The following is an 18,374-nucleotide window of genomic DNA, read 5'->3' as shown; positions in this document are numbered from 1 at the left end:
TATATGTTTTATTTACTTTAATATTTATTAATAGTTAATACATGTTAATATATATTTATTTCGTTTTTTAAAAAAGTACAGTACATTTTCATGGTACAGTCAGTACGGTTCTTGGCAGGTACCGCCCAATTTATTTATCGGTAAAATCCACTACCAGTCGATCTCTATCCCCCCCATCATACAACAATTACCAATCTGGGAAGATGAAGGCTACGCTTCATCCAAGACATGTGCAGCATTTTTCCAGACTGCTGCTCGTTCTGCGCCACGGTGCGGCGTAACACACTCGGAGGAAAGCGCTATCCATATACATGACACACACAGATGCCCATGATTGGTCGCTGTGATGGATAGGGGAGAGTGTATACTAGACTAAAGCAGCAGGAGACTCTAAAGCATAATTTTAGAAAATGGCACAATCATGCATAATATGTATATATTTTTTTATTTTACTGGTTGTTAAATGCCATATACAGCAAATTCACATATCAGGGGTGAGAAAAACTTATTGCACGATATGTATGTGATAATATGGCTCCTGAACTGTGTGTGCTTTCTTCTCTACCTGCATTCTGGTGTAATAGAGATTTTACCCAAGATGTTTTCAGTCTTTCGCCGCTCGACGATCTGGATGTCCGTGGCTCCGACAGGTATATTAGTTATAAAGGCATAGCCTGAGGGATCATAGAAAATACCAATGGTTTCAAATTAGTCCTAGGATTTTAGTGTCACTACAAAATCAACTTCCTGGTAAACGAAACCACCGTTAGTTCAATATACAATCTGACAGTAATGATTTCTTTTAAATGCTCGGTTTACAAATAAGAAATGTTGTAAAAGGTTTCAGAATTTTATAATGTTATTTAACAGGATGGTTATGGTGGAGTTGGATGGAAAACGAGGGCCCTTGAAAAAGACCTTTAACCCTGAACTGCTCAGCTCTGAGCTCAGATTGTACTCTGGGCAGCTTGTAAGTTGCTTTGGAGAGCAACACCAGCCAAATGAATAAATGTCAGTGTAAAAACAGGGCCTTAAATTTTCAGCCAGAAAAAAAAAAAAAAAAAGTTCATATAGCAAATTAAAGCACACAATGAATACTATTAACCAAACATAGGAAAAAGAAACGATGATGGTATTGAGAAAAGGAAAACTGTGGTCATGGTAAAAACACCGCCTGCAGTATGACAGTGTCCCAATGTGAAATCCATCCATCCATCCACCCATTTTCCATACCGCTTATCCTACACAAGGTCATAGGGGAGCCTGATGCCTATCCCAGGGAACTCTGCACACGAGGTGGGGGACACCCTAGACAGGAGGCCAGCCCACCGCAGGGTACAATCACACATACATTCACACACACTACAGACAATTTGGAAATGCCAATCAGCCTACGCAAACGTGCTAAACACTAACACTACACCCCCCCCGGGTGTGCAATCATTAACAGAAATTCAAATGTTTATTTTAAAATCTCATTGTGCGTTGTTGTTTTTTTTTTTGTTTTTTTTGCATGTGTTCTGAGTAAAAAGAACTTTAGTAACACATGTGACCTCTTAGTGGTAGTATAAGATATACCTAACTGTGTGATCCCTTTCCGGTAAGATCCTGAGATCCGGTAGCAGGTGTCACCGTTTCCACCGCAGACGCCACATTTATCTATAGATTTACTGGAGTACAGTTTCCCATCACACCCCACCACCTGTATGAGGACAGAGACACAGGAAGCTGGTAAGGACATGGAGTCCATCGATGCCATTTTTTAGACTGTTGGTTTTTGGTAGTCGTCAATACTGATACCAAAATGAGTAACCTACTTAGTATCAATCAATCACAGGCATCATGGAACATTATTTAGTTCTGTTGATGTTCGTAGCTGCTAGAAGGGAAGTTTATATGTTCAACACGTTACAGTATCTTTAATAGCTATTACGAGGGCAGGAACAATGAGTGCCCAGAGCAGTATCAGCGAGTGTGCTCCTTAAAAATGAGAATCACAATCAAAGTGTAGACCCTTGCAAAAGGAAGTGTCTCAGTGCTTGCAGAACTGAAATGAGGACAGATTTCCTATATGTTCGTGTCACTGCTCCATGCTCACTATTACCTCTGTGTGCGTCTGTTGTGTAACCCATGTAGTATAAAAAGAATCATTTAAAACTTTATGGCTGCCATCCAATTATTTGCATGGGTTGCTAAGTTCGAGGTTAACTGATGCATTCTATTATAGCATGACTTTACTCAATTGACTGTATGGAAAGAACAATCATCCCATCCCAAACTCCATCTATTGGAGATGATTTATGAATGGTGTAGCCTTCTAGAAGTAGGTGTAGTGTGTAACCTGGCACTGGCCCTCTATGCAAACGCCCTTGTAGGCACCATTCCTGCAAAAGGTCCCATCGTGTGCCGGAACCAATAGCTGTCTCTCTCCCGTGGTGGTGGTGCACTGCAGGTCACACGGCTTGCTGGAAATGCTGATGTAATCATCTGGACAGGACATGACATCATTAATGCTGTTAAATCTCTAGACTCTGGAGAGTTCTGCTGGAGATTGAAGTTAGTCATTGTATCATAGAAAGGCCTCTTTTGTTCCTTAGAGGCCACAGGATTCGGAAATAAACCCAAACGCCCATCTACGAGATGCGAGACTATGGAACGGCTGTCCCGGGGCCAAGAATGGAAGATCAGAGACGCTCTGTGTCTAATAACTAAGCGAAACAGGAACAGACTTTTAAAAAAAGGACCATAGGAGAGCAATGGAAAGACGAGGCCTGACTTGCGCTTACATCTGAACAATCTTCTGGCGACTTCAGACTGTCAGGAAGGAAAGGTGAGTAGAACAGGTGGCAGAAACTGGCAGGAGCTCCAACTTGTGTCTGACACCCTCCTCAAACGTGCTTTTACAACACACTGAGCTGTTCTGTTAGCTCGTACACCTTACTAACACACTGCATGTTAGTTTTTCCCTTCAATTTGTCAACTGTCTGTAGTTCCAGTTAGACTAATCAACTCATTTATATTTCAGTCCCTTTGACGGATGCTTTTCTCCAAAGTGAATTACAACCGAGTTGAGCAAATGAGAAAGTTACCTTCAATACTTCTGGCACAAATTTTATTCCATATTTATGGGACTCTTTATCTATAAATGATATTACTGAGCCCTGTGTCCAGTGTTTAAGAGCAAACATCATGATACATGATGTCAAAAAGTGTGTAAATTTTGTTTTGGCTGAACAGTTTCTATAATAACTGAGTCCTAAGGCCAAGCTAGCCCTTGTGGAATTTACCATCATGTTTCTTCATTATAGCAATGAACACTGAGCAAATGAACCTGAACTCTCAAAGAAAGTTTGTCCCACCCAATGTGTTTCAAATCTCCTTAATAGTCATATGACCAACAAGGCGTTTTTACCTGGATAGAGGGGAACCCACTCGTAGTGCTTCCTGCTGAAGGCTTTGGCGTTGAACTGGGAGCACTGGTGCTGTTTGAAGCCGATTCTGCTGTTGGGGCACGGCTAGGCAATAAATACATCAATAATTACACAGCTCACACAGCAGGCGGCATGGCAAACAGCTTGCACGTATTACAGCATTAAACTAACATGTCAGAATGCATGCGTATTCCAGCCAGCTTTGGCAGAACACAGTTCACACAGTTTCTCCTTATCCTTTAATTACGCTCAGCCCTACTTCAGGGATTCCAAATCACATAAAACACCGACATAAAATGCGGCCCTACCTGGTTAGTACACAACTGATACTGCTTAGGCGATCCAGCACAGAAGGAACTGTTAATGTTGTGTGTGGTAGTGAGCCTAGAAAGACAACATTACATGTTAAAAACATTTCTACAGCTACAGAAGCAAGAGCAGACAAATTAAATATAGTGTAAAGCGTCATGCCTGGAAACCTGATTGATGAAGCTAAAATATGGCTTATGATGAGCAAAATGAGTTATTTCAGTGCATTAATACAGACTATGGGAAACAAACTAGTATATGAATTTCTGGGGAGAGGATTACTGTGTAGCCATAGTCCCTATCCTCCCTAAAAAGTTTCTGAAGTACTACATTGTTCTTGCATGCTCAGCAAAAAGTCAGTAAGTCCCTTGCCAGTGATTCAGGCTGTAGTTTTCTCTTAATCAAATCTTGCTAGCATTTTTTGTCTATCTGCAAGGTGACTGCAGAAGAATTCTGTGACAATGCACGTTAAAGCTGTTCTCATAGCAACTCATAGCGGACCAACACTTCACTAACACACTTGATGATGATGTTTTTTTCTCTTTAATTTGTCACACACCTGTAACTCTGATAGCCTTAAAAGATATAGTTGTACTTAACCTCATGCATGGTGTAGATGCACTGCTGATTATACAGGAAGACTTGATTTAGGGCACTGAAAGCATTTTTTCAGGCATGTGCAAATATTCATGGCAGGGTTTTTTCAAATTATTTATTTATTTATTTATTTATTTTATTGAACACAGTCTGCAATAACGTTAGCACATTATTGTGCAATATGTAGTATTAAATCATTTTTATTCTTCCCTCCGGAACTAAATCAATCCTTAACTTATTTGCTAGCCTCCATGCCATCTTGCATCAGACAGTCTGTATCTGATGCATGCTACGCCGCTCCTTTCATGAGAGACTACCTGGCTTACACATGTGCGACTTTCCCAGGCTTGCTCGCCCCTTTCAGCCTACTCCAGATGGGCCTCCTCCTCATCTTTCTGTTTCACCACTGAGATCCCCCTCCCCAGCATGCGCGCACACACACACACACACACACACGTACTCACTCACTCACTCTCTCTCACACAGGGGAGTGCTAATGGGGGCCAGCTGGCCTAGCTCAACATGAGCCCTTATCTTCAGAGGAATCTTCCTCAAGCGGCCGCCCATTTGCTCTAAAAGGCATTTTATAAGTATGTTTGTCTGGACAGTATTGCTGGTGTCATGTGGGCCGGTGATTTGGTTAATTAATGGCCCATAGACATACAATTTCTCTCATCCTGGGGGTTATAAGAGTAGAAATCTCTCCCTTCTTGCTAATAACGCATGATCTTTTATGGCCAGCAAAGACATTTATGGTGTCCGAAGTTTAGGGAAAACTTTATACCTGCCAGTTTTAATATCAGGTATACTATCATCATACAGTCACCTCATACTGTTACCTAAAAGAGCAGAAGTTTGTATTAAATCAATTAAACATAGAAATCAAATTGGAACTATATACCATCGTCTATATAACTTCCAATGTACATTTCCATCCTTAAACTTTGGGCCAAACTTTCTAATGAAGCTCCCACAATTGTGCAGAGCAACACCAACTATGTGTTGAGGAAAAAAGTATTTCCAGTTTTGCAACATTCAAAATCAATGACACAGTGGGATTTTCAAACCTATTTTGGTCCAAAAATGACCAATACCATTTACCAAGACCCCTATTAGTGCAGATACGGAAATAAGACTGTACTTTCCAGGGCTCCTGAGTGGTGCAACAGAAAATTCTTCATCCTATCTTCAAAAAAATCACATATTTGACTCCAAAAAAAAAAAAAAAAAAAAAAAAAATGTCCGCATGTCCAAAAGGTCAAAACTGACTGTCTTCTCGGGGTAGGAAGGATGGTATTAGTTTCCCGTCTGTCAATCATAGTGACACAAACCAACCGTGGACATTTTCCTGTGTGAGTGTGTTCAGTTGCCCCGTGACGTCGCATGAGCTGTAGCTTGAAAAGACGTGTTAGCAGGCTTCACGTGTCTCAGGGGAAGCACTTGCTAGCCCTCGCCCTCCCTGGATGGTAACTGTTGCGTGATAGGATACTAGTGAGTGAGAATTAGCAAATGAACAAATGCGTGATTAACCTGGGGGGTTGGGGGCGGGGGGAGTAGATTTTCCTGGCAAGCACAGCCTTATAAGTTCTATCCCATTCCTCACAACCACATTTGGTGGTCTAATGTTCACTATTTATCTCCATCCAGAAATAGGCTACTTCACCAAAATATTAACTAAACACACATTTAATTGTCTGTACAGAACAAACACCACATCAGACAATACTAAAGGGCCAATTTACACCTACAGCTTTCATGAACGGTCTCTCAATTGTGCTCAAGCTTCCACTTTAACCATGTTTAAATCCACACCAGCTGTGACACGCACCCAGCCACTCTGCTGCGTTTTTTTACATGCATGTACGTAAAGTGCAAACTCCGTAGAAATCTATCTAAATTAAGCAGTTAATGAAAATGATGAATACATGACCATCATTTTCATGGTTTTAAATGATTGTAGATATTTGACTGTTGGTATTTAAAATACCAAGCACTTAAATATGCACTAATATTTAAAAACAATCCTTGACTTGTGTGCTTTCTTGCTGTACTCACTTCTCTCTAACAGGGTTTAGCTTGATGGTATTCTTAGACCCTATTGAACTAGCATGAGGATACATTTTTGATGGATATGTATGGATATGATGGACTATAGAGCCCGTCTGTAAATAGTTCTGGATAAGGATGTGTGCAAATGCTGTAATGTAAAATAAAAATAAAAAAAACATGCACACTGTGTCCCATGAGAGTGTGCACTTTTATGAGATTACCATCAAAATATGGACATAAAATATACTGACAGGGAAGACAGCAGGTATATTCGCTGTAAGATCTGCCAGCCAGCTGCTTATTTCTACCACAAAAAATCGTTCGAAAAGGGAAGGAGAGAAACTGTATTGATTGCATATTGCAGCAACACTCTCAACCACATCACTTAATAAATGTATTCATTCAAACACAATCTACACAAGGTTCCACCTGAATGAATTGAATTCCACCTCCATTTGGATAGGTAAGACTGCCAAATGATGAATATAAATATCGATTAATGACCGACGCTTAGTAGTGCCTACTCCAGAACCTTCACACTAACTGTCCCTCAGTGGTGGAATGAACTTCCAACCTCAATCGGGACCACAGAATCTGTCATTATTTTCAAAAAACAGCTAAAGACCCACCTCTTCCGTGAAGCACTTTGCTTTTCTAGAGCTCAATTTTAAAAAGTCTTGTATGGTAGCACTACTTGTATTGTTCTCCGCTTGAGATATCATTTTGCTCGTATTTCCTCATTTGTAAGTCGCTTTGGATAAAAGCGCCTGCTAAATGAATAAATGTAAATGTATAAATAAATAAAAAATGGACGGCATAATTAGTCTTGGAGGACATTTCTCATATCTGATATTTACTCAGCTTTTCTGTGGAAAAAATAAACAAAAATCCCACAAGGCTCTGTACTCATTATACTCAGTGTAGGTTCAGTAACTGGTACAACACAAGTCAGTATCTTCAATAAAGGTCAGGACCATTTTCTTAAAGTGCAGTATTCCAACTTTAACAAGTGTATAGGGTGGTAAACTGCAGACGTCTCTGGAAGCGAAAGCAGATTGCAACTGTTATGAAGCCTGGGCTTGACAAAATGTAATTGCATTGCGCTATCAGGGCCATTTAAAACTCCATTTCCAAAAGGAAATGGAGTTTTAACCTACAGGCTGTGGTGGGTGATGCTAACCAGGGTAAGGCGTAGGTTCACAAAAGGGTCAGACTGATGGAGGAGTAACAAGCCCTGTACAGCTAAATAGCAAGCCCAGTCTAAGGGGAGATTAGAACGGAGGGTCCTGTCTCCCCCCCCCCCCCCCAAGATTTTACCAAGGGGATTTCAACGAGGAATGAGGACACTGAAACAAGCGTTAACGTGTTTTGCTGGACGTCTAACCTCTGCTGCAGACAGTGGCGCTCCTGTGAGCGAACGCCTCCTCCGCATGTCCAGCTACAGGTTGACCAGCTGCTCCATTCACCCCACCATTGAGCCACTTCATCCGGGTGGAGCTCCTCCGTCCCCTCCCTACTGTCCTGGCCCAGGGATACAGAGAGAGAGGGAGAAACAGAGAGACAGGGAAGGAGAATAAGAGAGACAGGTAGCATTTTCACTCTTAAAACCTGGGACATTATCGGCCTACCTTTACTGGTAGTGTTTACTGGTAACGTGTTTTCTAATTACTCTGAACTCTGAGTCTGCAGAATGATTTGCTCATAAATGACCATACTACATTCTGCTGTTCTGAACAGTGCAAGCAGCTCAGACTTTACTATACTATATAGAATAAGCATAGAGATTTTTTAATTTTTTTTTTTTTACATGCTTAATATGATAAATCCTGATTTAGAACAGGCCTCTGATGCCTTCAGAGTATCAGAAAAGCACTTCGGATGGGGTGATGTACAACAGCTCCCAGGATCCAATGTCCAAACTGCTCGCACACCTCCAGTGTGATTGGCGGGTATATACACCGATCAGACAGAACATTAAAACTACTGACAGGTGAAGTGAATAACATTATTTCATTACAGTGGCATCTGTGAAGGGTTGGGATATATTAGGTAGCAAGTGAATATTCCGTTCTCGAAGTTGATGGGTTGGAAGCCGGGTGCATGCGTGTCTCTGACCTGGGGAAGAGATGGCACCAGGATGCACAATGGGAAGACGGGAAGACGGCGGAGGCAGTGTGATGCTCTGGGCAATGTTCTGCTGGGAAAACTTGGGTCCTGGCATTAATGTGGATGTTACTGTGACACGTACCACCTACCTAAACATTGTTGCAGGCCAAGTACTCCACTTCATGGCAACAGTATTCCCTAATGGCAGTGGCCTCTTTCAGCAGGATAATGCACCGTGCCACACTGCAAAAATTATTCAGGAATGATTTGAGGAACGTCACAAAGAGTTCAAGGTGTTGACTTGACCTCCAAATGCCCCAGATCTTAATCTGGTCGAGCATCTGTGGGATGTGCTGGACAAAAGTACAATCCCACTTCGCAAGTTACAGCACTTAAATGATCTGCTGCTAATGTCTTGGTGTCAGATACCACAGCACACCTTCAGAGGTCTTGTGGAGACCATGCCTCGACGGGTCAGAGCTTTTTTGGTGGCACAAGGAGGACCTACACAATATTAGGCAGGTGATAATGTTATGGCTGATGGGTGACATTTTAAAATTCAAGTTTAAATCATAATAAGAGACAAGGTGGAAAAGAGTCACACAAGCACTCGGCTTTCATCAAGCTCAATTGTAAAAAAAAAAATTAAATAAATAAGTTCAAAAGCCTTGAAATCATTCTTTAAAATAAGCATTTCCCAATAGACAATGTCATATTGGATAATCTTCCACGGACACATCAAAAATAGAAACTCCAGAAAATACTGAACACAGAAAGGCGTCGAATAGATAATAAAAGAACATTATGTGTCTGTAACTATAAGGGTATCAGGTCTATTATATTATAATGATAAATATAAAACAATATTGTATTAATCTTTAGAAAATAACTGGACTTCAGGGGTTGGTCAACCTCCTGACTAAACGAAAAACATCAGTGTCAGAGTTATAGATATGCATTTGGCTTTTGTGGTCTTTATGAATAGGACATTGGACATGAAGTGTGATTCCGTGTCTTGGTTTCATGCTGTAGCTCATGCTGATACACACTCACAGAGTTACAAGTTAGAGGAGGATGGCTGAAATGTAAACTCAATCACAGGGTTTCAAAACAACACCTCTCCTTCAGAGCTCAGTAAAGCTGTGGGAGACAAACACCAGAGCCATGTAGAGGCAAACATACTCCTCTTGCACTTGTCCTGCGACACCCCGGGGCAAAACTCAACAATTACCAGCTGGCTTCTAGGAAATGGGGCTTAAAGAGGTGGCCTCAGGTGAGCTGTGTAGATTTAGACACACTGACGAGTTGAGAGCCGAGTCCAGAGCAATGCAACAAACATGAAATGAGAACATACACAATGGGAAAGAGGTTTGGGTGAGACAGAGTACTGTGTGTGTACATGATGTTAGAGTTTCTTCTTCTTCATTGACTTGAGGCTTTTCGTCTCCTTACATTTTCTGTTTGTATATGAGCCTCCAAAAAGTTTTCCTGGGAATTTCACGGTTAATTGCTGCTTCAGTCTTCCTCGGATTTTAACTCTGGCTTCCATGGACACGCAACCCTTTCCTAATTAATTACCTTCAAATTTCCATATTGGTTTGATGCTCCAACAATCTATAACCATCATATGTTTTCACCCCCTCTTTACACAGAACAAGAGGGACAAAGCAAACAAGTCAAAGAGAAAGAGAGATAAATGGAGGGAGAAGCTGGGACCTTTGAGCTCAAATTGAAAACAGAACTGATAAAGGACAGATAAACAGAGAAGGGTGAAGCAGATGAATAATGAGCTGGACAGACCGAGAAAGAGCGACCGAAGATCTAACTCCATTTCTCTTCAGAGGCCCTGAATGACTCCGACACATGAAAGGACTAACGGCTGCAGGCAAATTATACCGACTCCTGTCTGTCGTCTAGACGGAGAGATAATCACTCTTCCTAATGCCTGAACCTGCACTTTAGCGACACTCGGGCACGACGCTGAGCAAATCTCTCTTCAGTGATGGAAAAGGTCTGTTATAGTGCTGACTGAACAGCAGCTTTGTGCTTTTCCACATAGCAGCTCTGAATGTAAAGTGTGGGAGTGTGGTCCAGTTCTGCACACGACCAATAGGACAGCTATCTCGTACATGGAAAGATAAAGGATGAGGCAAAGAACATCCTCATGATAAACAAGAAACCGCTGAACAGCAAAAGCACAGCAATCTTATTATATTCAGGCATGTTTATTTGATTTTACTCTGAAAAATAGCATGGTATGCATCTGTATTAGTAAAAATGCATTATGTGGTTATTTTCATTCAGAAATGGGAAAAATGGGTCATTCGCAGTGAACACATGGAAGAGGTTTGGATAGATTACACTCGCACGTGTAGAGATGTTTGCGCCTGTCACAAACATGCTTTTTATTTTTATTTTTAAAAATAGCACCATTATTTATGCTTATAATGACCAAAAATAAAGCAGTGCTCATTCAATGTTTGAGCAAAAGAAAATATGTTATGCATATTCAATACATTCAGAAGGATTAGAGATTAGGCAACAACTTAAGCTTCAACACCAGTGCTGTGTTTAGGGGAAAAGTGCCAAAGTAGGGAACTGTTTGCCCTTGAGCAAGGCCTTTAAGCCTCCATTGGATACATTTATTTCTCTCGCTTCATTCTGTTACTCTCCCTCCATCTTTCTCTCCCTTTGTGTCTGTCTGCCTCCCTACTGTTTCTCAGTGTCTGTTTCTCTGTCTCACAAATATTGCATTTACAAGGATGATAAGCAAAGAACTCACATGTAGTGTTACAAAGTACAAGGACATATCTGCCTCAGTCTATGAATCATACATAACAGTAGAAGAAGGAGAGAGAGAGAGAGAGAAAAAAGAAAAAAAAAAAAAAAAAAAAAAAAAAAAAGACACCTCTCATACCGTCACAACCCCCCTCATCCCCCCCTCAGCCTCAGGACCTTAATGCATGTCCAAACAAGAATTTGCATGCCCATATGTTTTGTGTCTCAATAGCCTTTGGATGTTTATATCCTGAATAGGCGGAAAGACCTTAGAAAGGTCCTCTCTGCAGATATGTGTGTGTGTGTGTGTGTGTGTGTGTGTGTGTGTGTGTGTGTGTAGCAGGCTTTTAAAGCAGGGGCTCCCCAAAAAAGGTAACAGGACTTGTAGTATAATCTTAAAAGATACACTGCATTTTGCAACCCAACTTAAAGGCTTCATCAGTACGGAATTAAATCTGTGCCAAAATTATTGAACGTAACTTTTCAGGAAACGAACAAAAATATACAGTGAGAAAGAAGAAAAGCACTCTCAGACTGAAAACAGTGAACTCAGTGGCAAAAGTGGAATATGGTCATCAAATAAACAGCATTTTCACTAATGGTTTATAAATCAAGGCACTTTACATTTAAAAAAAAACAAAACAACAACAACAACAACAAAAAAGAAAAAAACACAATCATGCATAGACACAAATAATAAAAAATAAGCATAAACATTTTTGTTCGTCCAATACTTTTGGCACAAATTTTATTCCATATATCAGTTCAGTCCTGATGCCATCATAAATCCAAACACTACAAGAAAGGCCCTGAAATACTTTAAATGTTTCTACTGAAATATTTTTGATACTCTTAGCAACTCCGGTGCTTATTTGTTGGCTGGTGTATTTTCGTTATTCTCATAAATTAATGGTAGAATGCAGCTCAAATGTTACATGGACATTTCTAGTGCAGTTACAATGCCATTTAATAGAAGAAGAAAAAAAACTCACAATGATCACAAACATAAAGTGATAATGATCAAGTTTATCTGTTAGATCCTGAAAACAAAAAAGTTTAAATGTCATATTAATGAGAACCCCAACAAATGAGTAAGAGAGAGTTTGACTCAAAGTTCTAGAATACGGTGCTATGGAAAAGTATTTGCCCCCATCCTGATTTCTTCTGTTTTGGTGTATCTTGTGAAATTATTTCAGAAATTAAAACAAAATCCAAGATAAAACAAAGGCAACCTGACTAAACACAAAATACAGTTTTTAAATGATAATGTGATTTATTGAAGCAAAAAAAGTTCTCCAATACCAACTGGGACTGTGTGAAAATGTATTTGCCCCCGTAGTTATTAATTCTCCAAATCTATGAATCTGCATTCATAATGGGGTTCAGCTGGACTAGACGCAACCAAGTCTAATTAGTGCAAACCCTGTTCAATCAAATCGACACTTAAATATAACTTTTTCAATGGCATGAAGTTGGTTAAAACGTTTTACCCAGTAACACACTATGCCAAAGTTGAAAGAAATTCCAGAAATGATGAGAAGGTGTTTGAAATAGTGAGAGCCATTATCTCCAAATGGAAAAATTCAGCACAGTAGTGAATCTTCCCAGAAGTGCCCGACCTTCCAAAATTCCTCCAAGAGCACAGTAACTACTCATCCGGGAAGTCACAAAAGAGCCAAGGATAACATCAAAGGACCTACAGGTCTGTCTTACATCAATAAAGGTTACTGTTCATGACTCCACTATCAGAAAGACACCAGACAAAAATGGCATCCATGGAAGAGTGGCGAGGTGAAAACCACTGCTCACTCAGAACATTAAGGCTTGTCTGAATTTTGCCAAAACACACCTTGATGAACCTAAACCTTTTGATAGAATGTTCTGTGGATTGATGAGTCGAAAGTGGAACAGTTAGGAAGACAGGGGTCCCGTTACATCTGGTGTAAACCAAACACAGAATTCCAAAAAGGAACATTATACCTACGGTCAAGCATGGTGGTGGCAGTGTGATGGTGTGGGGATGCTTTGCTGCTTCAGGGCCTGGTCAACTTACAATAATTTTAATTGTTATTAATTTTAATTATAATTGAGGGAAACATGAATTCTGCTCTCTACCAGAAAATCCTAAAGGAGAATGTCTGGTCTTCGGTCCGTAAGTTGAAACTCAAGCGCAACTGGATTATGCAGCAAGACAATTATTCAAAGCATAGGAGTCAGTCCATCTCTTTATGACTCAACAAAAGCAAAATTAAAAAGTTTTGGAATGACCTAGTCAAAGTCCAAACTTGAACCAACTGAGATGGTGTGGCAGGACCTTAAACGCGCAGCTCACAAGTGAAAACCCTCCAGTGTGGCTGAACTAAATCAGTTCTGCAAAGAAGAGTGGGCCAAAATTCCACCACAGCACTGTGAAAGTCTGATCTCCAGTTATCTGAAGAGTTTGGTTGCAGTTATTGCTGCTAAAGGTGGCACAACCAGATTTTAACTTTAGGGGGGAATTCGTTTTTCCACATGGGTGATAGGTATTGGATAACTTTTTTTGTTTCAATAAAAAAAATTATAAATAAAAACTATTGCATTCAGACTGCCTTTGTTTTATGTTGTATTTAGAATGAGATGTACACAAAAACAGAAGAAATCAGGATGCGGGCAAATACTTTTTCACAGCACTGTATAACGTTATGCGATGCTGCGTTAGGGGCAACCAACTCGCCTTGGCTAGTTAACGGAGCATGATGGCACTGATCGAGGATGGCGGCATTAGCACTGAAGTTAAGTCAGTTCCAACTCTAGTCCATGTTATTACTTCCTACGTTACAACTATTGCAACGTTCTTTTAACTGGCCTCCCAGTTAAAAGACTGGCCTACCAAAACAATCTCCAGATTACAGTACCTCCAGAATTCGGCTGTTAAGACTTCTCACTTACTCTAAACAGTCTCTTTAACACCAATCTCCTCCTGTGTTCAAAACAAAACACTCCTTCTCACCTACAAAGCCTTACATGGCTATAGGTCATCTGACTGAACTGTTACTTCCCTATACCCCCAGCCATGTGTTAAACTCATCTGGCTCCAGTTTACTCACAATCCCTAGAGTCAGACTTTCCTCCATGGGTGCAGGTCCATCATTTTTGCTGCAACCAAATTATTGATTTTACTTCCACAGAGCTTTCGAGACATCTGATCCATCTCCTGCCTCCAAACACAACTCAAAACCTCTCTCTTCACTCAGTGCTGTCCTTTTCTACTCCTTTATCGTAACAGTAACTCCAGCCCCTTTCAAATAATACTTCATCACCTCATGCTTCACACTGTTCTGTTAACTGTCCTGTCATTATTCTGATTATTTACATTTGGTGCATACGTTACTTAAAAATTGTTACATTACCATGTTGATGCACTGTGACCTTGGGTTTAAGGTGCCATAAAAATCAAACATTATGATGATGATGATGATTAATAATAATAATAATAATAATAATAATAATAATAATAATATTCAGTCCCTTGAAGATTTTGCAAACTGTGCAATATTTGGAGGAGCTTGCAAATTTTTCATAATTACCACAGACTTGCGCCAAGACGCATCATGTGAGGTCATCACAACACACATTCAGCCAAAGCCCTCTTCAATTCATGTGCATCTAACATGAGTACAGCTAAGGCCAGGTTCACACCTACTCCTTTTGCAGTAGGTATTTTTTTCTATGCCCACATTAACAGGTTAGAGCATTCACACGGATTCCAAAAAAGTTGGGACGCTGTGTAAAATGTAAATAAAAACAGAATGCAATGAGTTGCAAATCTCATAAACCCATATGTTATTCACAATAGAACATAGAAAACATATCAAATGTATAAACTGAGGAAATGTACCATTTAGGGGAAAAATACGGTCATTTTTCATTTGTTGTCCACAACACATCTCAAAAAGGTTGGGACAAAGACAACAAAAGCCTGGAAAAGTAAGTGTTAGTAAAAAGAAACAGCTGGAGGTTAATTGGCAACAGGTCAATAACATGATTGTGTATAAAAAGAATATCTTAGAGAGGTAGAGTCTTTCAGAAGTAAAGATGGGCAGAGGTTCACCAATCAGTGAAAAACTGCGTCTACAATTTGTGGAACAATTTCAGAATAAATGTTCCTCAATGTAAAATTGTGAAAACTATAAATCTCTCATCATCTACAGTACATAATATCATCAAAAAAAGATTCAGAGAATCTGGAGAAATCTCTGTGCGCAAGGGACAAGGGTGAAAATCAATATTGCATGCCCGTGATCTTCAGGCCCTCAGGCAGCACTGCATTAAAAACAGGCATGATTCTGTAATGGAAATCACTGCATGGGCTCAGAAACACCTCCAGAACTCATTGTCTGTGAACACAGTTCGCCATTCCATCCACAAATGCTGGTTAAAGTTATATTATTCAAAGAAGAAGCCATATGTGAACATGATCCAGAAATGCCACGGTCTACTCTGGGCCAAAGCTCATTTAAAATGGACTGAGGTGAAGTGGAAAACTGTTCTGTGGTCAGACGAATCGAAATTGTAAATTATTTTTTAAACCATGGACCGCATCCTCTAAACTAAAAAGGACTAAAGAGGAGAGGGACCATCCGGCTTTTTATCAGCGCTCAGTTCAAAAGCCTGCATCTCTGATGGTATGGGGGTGCAGTAGTGCCTATGAAATGGGCAGCTTGCATATCTGGAAAGGCAGCATCAATGCTGAAAGGTATATACAGGTTTTAGAGCAACGTATGCTTCCATCCAGATTCCATCCCATTTTCACTTCTGAGAGACTCTGCCTCCCTAAGATACTCTTTTTATACCCAATCATGTACACTCGCATCTCAGCATCACGTGACAAGCTGGTTATTCGAGAAACCTGTGTATGACCCACAGAATATTTTGTATAAAGATTTAAATGAAAAGAAAAGGAATGGGAGGCAGTTTCCTCGGCTGTTTGTGTGGATGGTCAGTTTACATTTAAAATGTTTGTGATACTACCTTTTCATGTAAGAGAAGTACCATGTTTAAATATTTTGCCACTTGCTTGAGCAGCGTTTATACATATACACATATACACACACACACACACATACATACATAAAGTAATGACCTGAAGATTACATTGTTTATATTTATTGTGTTTAAACATGAATACATCTATGAAAGATTGTATTACTGCACTGTGTTGCTCTAAACTTCATTCAAAGTACTGTCACCCTCCACCTTCATGTCCTTTTCTGAATGTGTTCCGCCGCAGATCAGTACCAATCTGCAAACGCATCTTACGTGAAAGCACAATACCTACTGCAAACGGAGGATCTGTGAACCAGGCATAAAAAGGTGTCATTTACCAACAAACATCACAGTGAAAGAGAATGTAAAAAAACAATTTCATGCACTTTTAAGCTCCCCAATTGTAGTAGTTTTACGCAAAAATAAAAAAGCACAAAATATTCCGCAGCAAAATCAAGCATTTTTGGCCACAACAATCACAAAAAACTCCACGAAATCCTGTACAGACTGATTACTATTATGAAAAGAAGGGGGGGTGGGGGGTGGGGGGTGGTGGGGGGGAGGGTAGCACATTTGCCTTGCACCTACAAGGCTGGGGATTCGAATCCAAGTTTGCATGTTCTTCCTGTGCTTTGGGGGGTTTCCTCTAGGTACTCCGGTTTCCTCCCCGGTCCAAAGACATGCGCTGTAGGCTGATTGGCATTTCCAGATTGTCCGTAGTGTGTGAATGTGTGTGTGTGATTGTGCCCTGGGTTGGCACACCGTCCAGGGTGTCCCCCGCCAAGTGAGCCGAGTTCCCTGGTATAGGCTCCAGGTTCCCCGCAATCCTGTGTAGTATAAGCGGTATGCAAAATGGATGGATAGATGGATGGATGGATGGATGGAAAAGAACGACAGGACTGATTTTTCTGAAGTTTGTTCGAAATAAGGAAGCACATTAAGACAGCGGTTTTCATACTGTCCAAAGTGATGCCTACCTAGGCAGACTCCTTCTGAACGCAACAAAGGGGTAGTGACAATATTTTCACAATATCAGTATCATATAGCAGCATAGTATATTGTACAAATAATTATTGCTTATTCTTTAAAAAAAAAAAAAAAGAAAATTACTGTTAATACTAGGCCTAGTAGTCTTATAATAGTAGTCAAGGCATATTCAAGATATCTTCCAGATAATACAGCTCCAATTATCTTAATTTAATACTGCAGGACAGATGACTTGGAGAGCTACACTACCAGGAGAGTACAGATATTTTTGCACTTTCTGGAGAATGCTTCAGCCATCAGGTATCGAAATGCAACATCCCCCCTTTAAAAGGTAAAAGCTTAAGGAGAATCCTAAAAAGCCTTCCTCTTGTTAGTCTCATTAGTCTTAAACCTAATGCACTAAAAGACGTCTCTAAAAACATTCAGCCTGAACAACTTCGGAAATTCCTCAGAGAGCTGCAGACTCCAGCTGGGCTTTGATCTCCCAGCACACAGTCGCACAAAAACGGACACAAAATAGCAAACTTGTGCTTTCTCCTTGCTCGCAGTTTTGGAAACTTCTTCCTGCGCCGCTTCTTGCCCTGTTTCCACACAAACTGACCGGCTTTTTGCGCGCATCTGCACTGAAAACGTCGGACCGTAGTAAACTTACCTTAATGCTGAACGCTGCGGCTTTATCAAATATCCGTATATTGAAGAAAAGGCAGTGAATGAGCGTTTGTAAGAGTGCTGTGGTCCAGAAGCAGTGCATGGTTCATGAGCGAGAGGGGAATCCTCACCCTCTGATCTTAAAACACCGCCAGTAACAGAGGGAGAACCAATGATGGGCATCGCGATTCACTTTCACTGAACCGATTCTTTCAAACTAGTCTGTGTGAATCGAACGTGAGAGTTGATTCGTTTGTTTCACCAACCAACAGCGAACAGTAATAGCATAGATTAATCGGCTCATTATCGTCGTCGTCGTTGTTGTTGTTGTTGTTGTTAATATACTGTCTGTTCGTCTTTATTATATATATATTTTTTATTATAACTAAGAACAGTCTAGTTTAATTGCTAAGAAAACATAGCTCGCTAACTACACAATCATAC

At 40.3% G+C, this 18,374-nt stretch overlaps 1 protein-coding gene across 1 annotated transcript in view; it reads right to left on the bottom strand.

The window, feature by feature from the left end:
- Positions 1–18,113, bottom strand: part of si:ch211-267e7.3 (ADAMTS-like protein 2) — a 31,690-nt gene extending 13,577 nt beyond the window's left edge. Inside the window, exons 1-8 of the mRNA XM_053647709.1 lie at positions 17,935–18,113; positions 14,315–14,405; positions 7,771–7,907; positions 3,740–3,815; positions 3,413–3,515; positions 2,342–2,487; positions 1,579–1,702; positions 594–674 (exon numbers count right to left, since the gene is read on the bottom strand). Coding sequence (XP_053503684.1) covers positions 594–674; positions 1,579–1,702; positions 2,342–2,487; positions 3,413–3,515; positions 3,740–3,815; positions 7,771–7,907; positions 14,315–14,405; positions 17,935–18,113 — 937 coding nt within the window. The remainder of the gene's footprint in view (positions 1–593; positions 675–1,578; positions 1,703–2,341; positions 2,488–3,412; positions 3,516–3,739; positions 3,816–7,770; positions 7,908–14,314; positions 14,406–17,934) is intronic.
- Between the last annotated feature and the right edge of the window lie 261 nt (positions 18,114–18,374).

Source organism: Ictalurus furcatus, chromosome 17 (assembly GCF_023375685.1).
Source record: "Ictalurus furcatus strain D&B chromosome 17, Billie_1.0, whole genome shotgun sequence".
Taxonomy (NCBI): Eukaryota; Metazoa; Chordata; class Actinopteri; order Siluriformes; family Ictaluridae; genus Ictalurus; species Ictalurus furcatus.
This window is presented reverse-complemented; position numbering and strand designations above follow the sequence as displayed.